A 12,379-nucleotide genomic window follows, 5' to 3' on the forward strand; every position below is an offset into this window, starting at 1 on the left:
AGAGAGAGAGAGAGAAATTACACATATATATTTTCTTTCGTAAGATTTTGACATCGCTCGTGGCCAGACTCCGTAATAGGGTCTCTAGTTAAAATCTAAGATAAACATTATCGAACTGGCGATCAGAACATCAGCTTAACTTGTCGCGAAAAAACTGAGTGCAAAGAGAATAGATAATAACAGTCGGTTTTTCGGCAAATGCACGCGGGGCTCATCTGGTAATCGACGGGCGATCCCGCGGGACGGGGCACAGCCCTCCCGCGGGGCACACGATAGCCCTTATGGTTTTTGCGGGGCGAAGGGCGCGAGGTATGGCCGCTTCAATTCAATTCGCGGTCGGCTCGCTGCGAGAGAACTTCACGGGAGGCCTTTACGTCTTGACAGGCCGAACCCCCGCGATACATGATATCTCCATCACGCCCGGCGCCCTATGACGATAAGCTGTATTGTTGGCGACAACAAGCGGCATCGTTGTCATTTGGAGAGACGACGCCGGGGATGGCTTGCGATAATGCCGCATTGCGAAACTGTCGTGAATTAAAAAGTAATGAAGCTTATGGCGATTTAATGGGCAGCGTCCTAGCTATTGCTTAAATAGATTGAAATCAAGTATCAATGATCGAGATTCCAAAGATAGTCTGAAATAGAATAAACTATCGCTGTGCGTATCTATCGCTAATATTTTTATCGCGTAATTAATATCAGAATGTAATTATCCGACGTCAACTCTATATTTGATGAATATGATCACATTGGATATGACGAGTAAACTTAAATAGCCGTATTTAGCGAATTGTCTAGCACGAGTACCAAAATTGGAAAGGAATAAATACTATGGACGAGCCGAGCAACGTCATGTTCGATGATGAAACTTGGAGAAATGATAATTCAAGAGAGTTGAATACTATAATAGCATACACAGTTCAGAAATGTAACAGTCTATTTAAGAACACTAAATCCCGCATCCAGCCGTTTATAACTTAATTAACTTTGCTTGCAATGCACGCTTTTATCTTTCAATTTACATTCAGACATATTTTCTCCAAAACAATTTCTTTTTATACTGAAAAAAATTAATAATATTTCTTTGAATAGTATTAAGTAAATATTTACTTAAAACTATTCAAACAAATATTTATTAAAATTTAGTATTATTTCAGTGTACTTGCGTTTTTACTGATTCAATAATTATTTTAAGTCTCGTTTCATAAGATTACAATAACACAGAGATTTACATAGAAATATATAAATGCAGTGAGACAAAAAGTAATGAAATTAATACGTTCAGATCAAAGAGTAATTAATAAATATATAAATGTGCGTGTTAATAACAAAAAATAGAAGAATAAAGAATCATTTATTAGAAATTTTGTCGGACAAACTAAAGTCGCAAAAAGGAATTATGTATACCTGCAGTGTCCGAAGATCGAGTTCTGCGATCGATTTAAGGAGCTTGAGGCCGTAGCTGGCCAGAGTCCGCACAGCGGTCGTGAATGTCTGGCTAGGGGTGGGCGAAGCACCTTTCTGATTCTGCGGTGTGTACGCGACCGCAGCATAAAGAGCACCGATCACACTCGATGCCTCAGTCATCGACAAAGTCGACAACAAGTGCGACTCGTTACTCGTTTGCTCTACACCGCTGCTGCTCTCGCCGTGCACGCTGACAGAATCTTGATCGACGGACCTCCTCAGATGACTGCAGATACGTGCGAGGAGATCGTAAGATGATACCAACAACGGCGATTCATGCTCCTGATCCAGAAAAAAATCCGTCTCGATCAGGGCCCGACTGTGGCGTGACACGCGATCCACTAAGCTGCCGGCTACCAGATATCTGAAGCACAAAAGAATTGAGACGCGTATTATAAGTCTCGCGGATCATCGAAGTCGCATCTTTTTTTCTCGATGTTTTTGGTACCTTTTTGGAGTAGAGTCAAGGAGAATTCTCATAGTTGAGAGATTCTTGATTAAAATTTCTATGTTTTTACTTGTCATTAGAATCATCATCTTTAACTCTTTGGTTATGGCGGAGTTATATGTACAGCTCAATGTGGAACGACTGAATGATATTAGTATTGTAAAAATGTAATTAATTCTTCAATGCTGTTCTGGATATAGCATGTCTGACATTCTTTTTCCCATGTTTTTTTCATTGCTTAATAACTTTTTTATAATATACATTTGTTTGTCTCGTTATTTAATGTCTGACATTTTGATTGAAAAAAAATTTTTTTACAGCATATTCATTTTTATGAAAGTTATAAGCAATCGAATTGGATTAAATATAACATATCGTATATTATAAGTATATGTCTAGTGAAGAATAACATTAACAATAACTGTAGAAAGAATAATATTTTTTAATTGTAGCTTATAAATAATAGTCGTGTGCAATAACGCTAATATTTCGTCACAATCAAATTTTGTCATAACTAATAAATGTCAAAGAAAGTTGTAAGAAATTTACTTCATAATACTTCAATATTTTTCTCTGTGTACATTATAGCATTTTCGACTACAATGTGTTTGAACTGACCTGGCTCGGATTAATGACGTTACATGCTCTACTATTGATTGACGTTACATGCTCTACCAATAATAAAGCATGCAACATCATTAATCCAACTCAGGCCGACTCAAACCCACTACAGTCGAGAATATTAGTGTTCACGAAGTGTTCTTCCTCTTTTTAATTTTCAGTACATGAAGGTCGGTCCTGATTGTTTCGATTCAGGAAGTACGTGTAAGGGTCGAAGAATTTTAAAGAGCATTCTCGTAGCGGCACAAAACAATACGAACTCATCTCGTGGATAAATGCGAAAGTGCAGGAACACCTGTTCTAAACGGAGAAACGAACAATCCAATATTCAAACGATCCCTGGACCGACGAAGAATCTCACTCCGATACTTTCAGCAATCGATGCTCGTCGATCACCGAGCGATCATACGGCAGCGAAATGTGCATATGGGCGCCAGGGGAGATGGAACCGGATAAAAAAAAACAATGTATTGCTTACAGGACAGCATGTGCGCCGGCGTAACACGAGAGGATTATAACATCAGTGCGTAATTCCGAGAGAAAGAGAGAAAGAAGGGGGATGAAGGAGCGGCCAGAACGGCGAGAAGAGTGTGTAGGGAACTGAGGGGATTGCGACCGGCGGCGCACGCGATGCTCATTCTATCCGGTTGTTGTATGTATACGTTTTTCTTTCTCTCGTATAGACAGCATCCCCTTCCGCGGCCGCGCAAGCCCGAGAGGGTGCGTGTCTGTCAGCGTGTATTATCGCCACCCCCTTCGACTCTCTCCTCGACAGAAACGCACACAAACTCGGGGCGTCAATGAGTATTGGAATATATAATACACGGTGAAAGAGAGAGAAGGAGAGAGGGTGCGCCGCCCTTCGATCCTACATCCGTGGAAGGCCAACTGTCGCGTCTAATCATAACTAACTGCGAGCTAATCCCGCCGCACTAGCTTCGATTGTAGTGTAAAAATGATAATTGACGATATCGCGTATTTTCCGAAACATTGTACTCGCGTCGACCGATATTTCTGTCCCGAGCGCGCAGATTGAAAGACACGAAATTCCAGATGATGAATTTTTAACATTCCGCTCGTCGACACAAGACGGAATATGGGATCCGGTTTGTCGAGTCGTGTCGTCATCCATGGAGACGATTTTTTCTTTTCTTTTTTTTTATTTTTTTCTTGTGCTCGTTCCCCCAATAAGCGCGATGGACGATCTTAAGCCTGTCGGAGTCAGAGATACGACAATGAACGAATGCGAGTCGCCACGATGACGCGTGATGCCAAACAATGCGACAGGTCTGAGTAAATTCGCTAATAAAATGCAGCGAAATGATCGCGGATCAGAATTGCTCGACACGCTAATCGCCAGCTCGCGCGATTACACGCCGAGAACCCCTCCGCACTTAATCTGCAACCCTTAGTCTGCAACAACATAGGCGACAGTTGGGGATGAGGGGAACCGCCATCTTCGAATGTAATAATTTTGCGACGAGCCGAGTGGCTACCCCGCCTTCCTTCCCGTTCACCATTCTGCTTCCGTTTCGCTACTCCACGGTAGCACCGGATTACATCCGTGAAAGTCACTGCACGGAATCGCTTAATCCTTTAAATCCATAGTAGGGATAAATCTTTTCGATCCGGGTGATGCTATTCACTTACGACCTGAAATATTGAATCATACTTTCATAATTATGTAATCGCAATAGGGTAAACGCTAGCCTGAGACGACGGTATTCCCGAAATCAGTTCTACAATCACAGATCGGTCAATTTGATGATGATTTTTCCTTGATTTAAGTATCGAGAGGAATTTTATTCATTTTTCAAACTTTAATTTAAACAAGATCAGAGCTGCAAACAGATGTATAAATTGTGCACAAAAGCACCATTAAATCAAGGGGCAAAATTAAGTTTCAAGAATTAATTCTCTATTCCTGTAACTCCACACTAATTGTGTGTGCTCGCTTGTATAAGATTTAATTTATTCCGAAAAATATATATATTGTACATAAATTTGAAAAAACCATATCACAAAATCTGAAATTATTAGTCGGATCGGATAGTTATTTTTCGACGCTATTAAAATCATTCAGTACATACAGAGTCCATACTATGCCATTAGCACCTGAATACTAATCATATAACAATTTCTATAGATCGAAAACATAAAAAGTAAATAACTGTTCTATTAACTTCAATGACAAAAATTTTCACTTTTCACATTTCTGCTTTAGGAAAAAAATTATTCCTTAAAATAAAAATAAAAAATTGCCTTTCTAAAGATATTTGAAAAATATTTTTAAAAATAGCTTTTTTAAATAAATTACTAAAATATTAAAAGGTACGCAAAATTGTCTTTGTACAAAAGCAGCTCTGAATACTTATGTTATACTTTCGTAATTAAATTTCAAACTCAGACGTCTTGTTAAATACTTCTTGCTACACACACTGTTTAAAATTAATTTAAAAAAAAGATTTCCTTATTTCAGAGTTGCTACAGAAAATGAATTTTAAAATTCCCTAGCTTTTCCAGGTTTTCCAGCTAAAATAGAATTATTATATATTGTCCATGAGTAATATAAAATATGTAAATTTTAACATTTAGACACCCAGGATTGTAGGAAAGCTAAGCCATATTATTAAAAACAATGTAAAAAAGTAGCATACAATTTTGGGTGCAAATTCAAGCCATAGCAAAAAATAAATTAGTTTTGGAAAAAAAGAATGCAGTTATGACGAAAAAGAGATAAAATAAAAATACTGAATAAAATATAAATTTTAATTATTTTAATAAAATCGTTTAAAGTGCACAAATATTGAATGTATCTGTTTATAAACATCAAATATAATATTTAAAAAATTATAATAATTATTTGAAATAGGAGCAGTTTCAGGAAATTGTGAATTGAGTAAATTTCTAAATTCCAAATTTGTTTATATTTCCCCTGACTTTTCCCAATTTCCATGACCAATTTCCCTGCCTTTTCCCGGTTTTCCCGGTTTTCCACGGTTTTCTGTGGCAACCTGTTATCAAATTCGCAAATTTCAAGATATTTCGAATCAACTCTCAATTTAGAAGTGAATTTTCCCGTTAATATTTCTGTCAATCTTTACGATAAGACAGAAGTGTCTTTCTAAGAACGGAGTGCGAGATTAAGTTTTGCTATTAGTTTTCAATTAGAAATTCAGTCAGGCGAAAGGCAATTGAACATCTTTAGAATATATATTTCTCAATCTGTCATTCAGTTTACCGCACGTGTACTGGAGGTATCGAAGCGATTCGTACCAACCAGAAAGATCCCGTGTCCCGATCTTCACGCACGTCCGCGTCAGGGGGTGCGTCGCCCCGCCGGCCTGAGATTGCGATCTATCATTGAATGTTTGCGGGGGGAAAGTCTCGAGGCAAATATATCGAATTTATTTATTATCCCCTCGTCCCGCCCCTGCACGCATCCGCGGGAAGGGGAGAAAAAGGGGAAGAAAGAGGATGAGTGACGAGCGGCTGGCCATATATACTGCTATCCTGGAGAAGCCGCCATTAGCTAACCATATGATTATTTCATAGCGAGCTCGCGAGGGTGCATATCTTTGCTCTTTCAGCCCGCACCCCCAACGAATCGGTGGTTGCTTACGCGATTTGCGCGCTGCATCGCGCGAGTGCGCTTACGGACAGGAAAAAGACTCTCCGAGGGTAGGCTTACCCCTGAGGAGGAGGATAATCGAACGGATGGTTCGTAATTTGTGTGCCTGGATTACCAGAGAGCGGGGAAAATACGTGTCTATCCGATTTACAGTGTCGCGTAATTCGATTTTTTGGAGAACAATCACAAGTATCTTTCATACGTAATAAGAATGTCGAGTAATAAAAAAATCGAGATAGCCTTTGGCCATAGCCACAATTTCGGAGATATAACGATACTACGTTTACAGATTCATCAAGAATACATATTTTCGGCAATATATATAGATGAATATTTGTTTCCCAAAGTGCTACACGTATTTAAAGTAATATACGCGTGATGCGTATGGGTGATAAAAATACGTGACTTTGACAAACGAGGCGGAATAAAAATAAGCGGAAACAATTTTTCTGTTAATCCGAACGAATAACGCAGTGGTATCTAGCTGAAAATCGCCGCAACAAATTTTTCGCGAACGCGCGTGAGTCAGCCGAATAACACTCCGGAATTAATGCTGTAAATCAATCAAAAATGTAATTTCCGACGTATGTTCGGCTGGAAACGCAAATATTTTGTACCATGTACTAGGAGAAAGGATAAATCTCTAGTTGTACCATTGACTATCTAATTGTGCTATAAAATTGAATGGATACAAACAATGAAGTAGTATACTAATCAATATGATAAATTAATTGCTAAATGTGTATATATTTTTTGTTCTTCAAAGTGCTATATATTTGTACGTATACTGAGAAAAAAAATTGTTCGAGTTAACGTTGACTAAATTAATTTAATCCATTTTTATTTCTCTTGAAGAATATATTTAAGTCAAACATATTATATTTGACTTAAATACATAAATTCTCTAACGAAAGAAACAAAAACAAAAAGATAAAACTAGACTAATTTAGTCAAGTGAATAATTAATTAGACAAATGAATGATTTTTTTTCAGTGTATAATAAAAAAAATTACGAAATATTTAAAATAATTGTTGATTTGAAATAACTGCTATATAATCCATTTCAACGTACCTAAATTTAATGTAAACTGTACTTGAAAATTGTTCTTCGAAGGAATGGTGTTCATGGTAAGAATAACAGAATTCCAGGTCCAGCGCGCTCGGTGGAAATATTCCTCTTCGGCGCCGGACAAACGCGCCTGGCAGAAGTGCCATTTCGCTATTTCGACAATAGGGTATGTTTGCGCAACGAAATGGCAGAAGTGTGTAAATGACAGTCGCGTATCATTGAGTCGGAAAAAAGGGGGTAGCGCGGGGTGTGGTGGGACCATTCGGTCGCCAATCTTGTTCGCTATTTCGATTCTCCATTATCGATCGGATGTAAAAATAGATACACTTTTTCTAATTTAACGTTAAAAAGAAAGAATCGAACTAGACAATTGAATACATAAAATTGTGAACGTATTTCTTACAATAGCAATCGCAAAGTTACGTCTGGAGGGATAAATGAAATTTTATTTTTTCAATCGTATAAAAAATTGACATTAGATATTGGCATTAGAAGCATACATAATTATTCTGTTTAAACTATTAAAACTTAACGATATTGCAAAGTTTCGACGAGTTTGTATTAAATGTCAATAAGGGACGTCGGTACGCGAAATAAAGTCTGAAACAAGGTCAAATGGGTAGTCTTCGTCGAATTGGTAATGTATTATAATCCTGAGCTCTGACATCCAGCAACTCAGGATATTGCTACTCCGAATTCGTTGATGCGTAATGCATTCGCGCTGGGATTTCGGTAGCGCGGGGGATGAAGCGCACTACGGTACTCCGTACGTACAGAGGACGGAGTGCAGGGGTGAGCGTAGGGTGAAGAGTGCTAACTCTATGCGACTTGGCCGAGCATAGCGACGGTGTCAAGCGTACTGTAAATTCGCTCAAACGATGCGCGAATAAGCGCGAATAAAAGTAAACACGAGAATTTCGATGGAACTCCGCGATTCTCTACATTTCAACAAAGATAAACCCACGATTATGCAAGTTATTTGAAAATAATCATAAAATTATAGAAGTCAAATAATGTGTAAAAATGAAAGTTTAGATAAAAAAAAACAGCGGAATATAATAAAGATGTAAAAGTAAAACAGAGTAAATTGCCAAATTATTGAAATGTTATGACAAGCATGTTATCTTTATATTAATGTATACATATATTGTATACGTATACTGTAAAAACATCACTGCAATGGATTTTGAGAGTGGCAATTATTTTTTTTTCTCTTTTTTTTTTCAGTAACGATATAATGTTGACATTTCTATTTGATTCCTGAAAAAAACTTTATGACTGTTTGAAATTGCTAAAAATGTCGCGCCGACATCCATTATTAGCGGCCGTGTAAAATCCGTGCATTGGTTTTCTGTAAACCTGAATTTTTTAATAACCGATTGCAGCTCTGTTGACTGGAGACCATTTACCGATATTCAATATGTTATGAACATGCCAGTGAAATGTATTCGTGCTGTGCTTCGACGAAGTACCCCCGTTTGCGCGTATTTATACGTGGAGTAGAATTTCTAAAAATAATTTATGTTTACCTACAGAAATTCAATATTCCCGAGAAGAAGATACGTATATACGCCGTGGTACAAAATGGCAGTCCGCGGTCGCATCTAGTATATTTACATAAAAATACGCTTTTACACAAGGATGTATATCGGCTATACTTGATAAGAGAGGTAAAGGCGAAACATCTCTAAAATAAATACAGCGCACTCAATCAATTTAGTTATTGATCTATTAGCACAAAAGACTTCAACAATTATTTGAATGAAGAACAATTAACAATTACATACAATCAGCACGACTTATTACGTATATGCCTTTACCAATATATAAATTAAAAAATTATAAAATTTCTTCTTAATTAATTTAACCCTCAATCCTCACAAAGAGTATAACCCCCCTGATTTTCATAGTTCAGACGTTTTTTTCCGATTCCTTTTCACTTATTGCAAAATATCTTTTGTGCTATGACATTTTAGACTTTCTAACTAAAAAATTCTTTTTTTTTTCAGTCTTCAAACGATAGATTAACAAAAAAAATTAGTTAAAATCGATACACTACAATCTGAGATACAAGCAAAAGAAAACGCTGGGTTACAAATACTCGGAGTATACTGTGGGTAGATAGGGATTTTTTTGAGATGTAGGTACTGAGGGTTAATTAACGATTTCTACGATTTTTTAATAATTTCCAATAATTTAACAAAAATCAAGATATGAAAAATATTTAGCACGCAATACATAAGTAATAATAAACGATCAAATCTAGGTTACGTTTTCTGATAAATAAAATATCGCGCCTGCACAACGCTGTATTTTTTAATACTTTTTTACCGAAGTATTTTATTTTTCTAGGTAGTTCATCTTGGATACAGCAGAAGCTCCTAGGGGGGCGTTACTTTTGTGAGTGTACAATGTATCTCGCCATGTCAGAGTCAACACCGGATTTCTTCTAGCGTCGTTTAAAGCTAGCCCTATGCCGGGTGAGTACGTGGAGGATAATAGACAATGTTGAAGCTTGCCACTTAACAGAATGGGAACAAGAACAGCCGCTCTGCCTATTTCTACTTGCCCCCCTATTCCAGCCTGATCAAATACTCGGCTCCAATCCCGCGGTTCCCATTACTATTGCCACTCTTGTCATTGCTGTCGTTGACAGCACTATTATTGTTAAATTTTCTTTTTCTCGGGTCCATAAGAAACTTCACAAGCTTAAAAATTAATAAAATTAGAGGACTGCGCTGTTAGATGAAATTGCTCAAAAGAGCAATGGCAATCCAATTCCTTGAGTTAAATAACATTTTATTATTTTTAACATCCATATGTAAATCAATCCATTTCTGTAGTTAATTTCAAAGTAAATAATTAATACGTATGTACTTAAAACTAAACTGAAAATAAACTAAATTTGAATGATTTAATACATTTTCTTGAGTTAAATTGTTTAACTTCACAGTTTATTAAATTAATATGACATATTGAATAAGAATCGCGGTGATGAACCTATAGAAATGATAGAAGACCTATAGAAATGATAGAAAATAATTTAAATTGAGTATAATTTGACATTACAAATTTAACAATGTGTGATTCTCCGACGAACATTTTTATTTGTAAATCATCTCATAGAAATTATGATTTATTCTGATCGTAAAGTAACAACCTTTTCGGACTGATCGGTTATTCAGTTTCTCGTCATCGGTAGTGTAACATTTAACGTTGTCCGAAGAGATTAAAGGATGCGCGCCTTAGGAATGAATACATATTACGAGCGGAAGGCTTCGGAAATGAATCACTGACCAACACCCGGCGATGCCAGCTGATACTTCAAGTGCATCTGCTGTCTATTTGATGCTAAATCGCCAAACTAGTATTTATCTTAAATTTATGACGCGATCTGAGACAAGCTTTCAGACATAACAATCGTTTCGGTAGAACATAAAACGAGTCAATATCAATGTAAATCTCATAATATGGGTTCAACAAGTTTGCGTAAATAGGAAGCGTCAAATTGTGTTAAAATTATAGAATAAAACTGTTTGTTTTTATAGTAAAAATAGATGTAATTTTTGAAATATGGCAAATAAGAATAAGGAGAATCTATTTTAGCAAAATATGAAAAACTTAATTTGCACCGGTTTGAAAATATACCGCTCAAATCTGATGCCATTTAAAAAAAGGGCGCGGTTAATGAATGCTGGTAAAATCCATAGGGGATATTATTCTCTTTGTATAGAAACATTCGTGTTATAGAAAAACGTGCGCTTCAATTTTTGTCGTCGTTAAAATTGTATGCTCGTGCGCTTTTAAAATAAAACGGGTGCGTTACATTATACAATCGATCCGATAATTAATAATAATTGGAAAGTGAGAAGAGGACTTATTGCTTACGCGCTTGTAACGTTTACAAGATAAAATACAATGTCATCATAATTAATTCGACAGCGTGCATTGTCAGTAATAATTTAAATCATTATTTATGCGCGCGAACGATACCACCTGCCATTCGTAAATTTGATGTAATATTTAATTGGCAATTTGCATGTCTGAATTCCAATATGAAAAGAAGTTAATTAAATACGAGCTGCACACGCAGGTTACGTTTCCTACGTTAAATATATATAATACTTTTGGAAAAAAAAAGAAAATTTCTTCATCTTCAAAATCAAAGATTTATCGATAAAGCAAGTAATTTTTTGCTTCGGCGATTCAAAATAAGAACTAGACTCGTGAAAAAATTCTGATTAAATACTGCATGTACGTTGAAAAAAACTATACTAACTAAATCTTAATAAATATTTATTTGAATAGTGCCAACTAAACATTTTATTACTTACAATAAATAAATATTTATTCAATAAAAAAATGATTGTTAAATTAACTTGATAGTTCTTGTTTCAATTATACTTTTACATTTAGTAAATATTTAGCTGGTACTATTCAAACAAATTATTTACTAATTTAGAACGTTTAAAATTTAGAACTTTTTTTTCAATATATGTAAAAAACTCTTCTAACCTATCTATCTTTTTTTTACCATTATTTAGAAACGAATTTTCTTAACACGTTAATAAAACGAATGAAATTGCGCCTTCCCTATAGTTTCTATTTGCAAGGTTCAAACCAGAATTCTACGTAAAGTTTAATCGAAGTTAACAAAGCATAAAGAGTCATGCGTGTTCTATTTACGTTCTACGAAGATTATATAATCCTTTATGAAAAAATCAATCCCTCCTTCAAATTTAATTTGGAAAAAGAAGTTTTCTCGCGTGCCTACGTTTGCGGAAACTCCACTCCTCTTCTCATCCTCCAATACGATTTCAAAGTTTGTATGTGTAATTTTTCAACACCCTGTATACGAGCACGCTAAACCGATTCGCGGTGTATCGACCAATCCCGCGAGCAACACGTAGAAAAAAGGAGCGTAACGAGAATACGAAGAATAGCAAACGACTGGGCGTGTTGCGCGTAGGTCGCCGATAGCTCGGCACAGAGAGAGAGAGAGAGAGAGAGAGAGAGAGGAGGGAGGGGGAGGGGAGGGAGGTAGTACGGTACGGTTACGGTTACGGTTAACGGTAAAGGGTAAGGGGTTAGGGGGTAAGGGAACGGGTAACGGGGGGTAAGGGGGGGGAAGGGGGGGGTA

General features: G+C 36.5%; 1 protein-coding gene across 1 annotated transcript in view; it reads right to left on the reverse strand.

The window, feature by feature from the left end:
• Window positions 1-12,379, reverse strand: part of LOC105623503 (S phase cyclin A-associated protein in the endoplasmic reticulum) — a 43,048-nt gene that overhangs the window by 7,418 nt on the left and 23,251 nt on the right. Inside the window, exon 11 of the mRNA XM_012204897.1 lies at window positions 1,411-1,834. Within this exon, the coding sequence (XP_012060287.1) occupies window positions 1,411-1,834 (424 nt within the window). The remainder of the gene's footprint in view (window positions 1-1,410; window positions 1,835-12,379) is intronic.

This window comes from Atta cephalotes, assembly GCF_000143395.1.
Source record: "Atta cephalotes unplaced genomic scaffold scaffold00058, whole genome shotgun sequence".
In the NCBI taxonomy this organism is placed as follows: domain Eukaryota; kingdom Metazoa; phylum Arthropoda; class Insecta; order Hymenoptera; family Formicidae; genus Atta; species Atta cephalotes.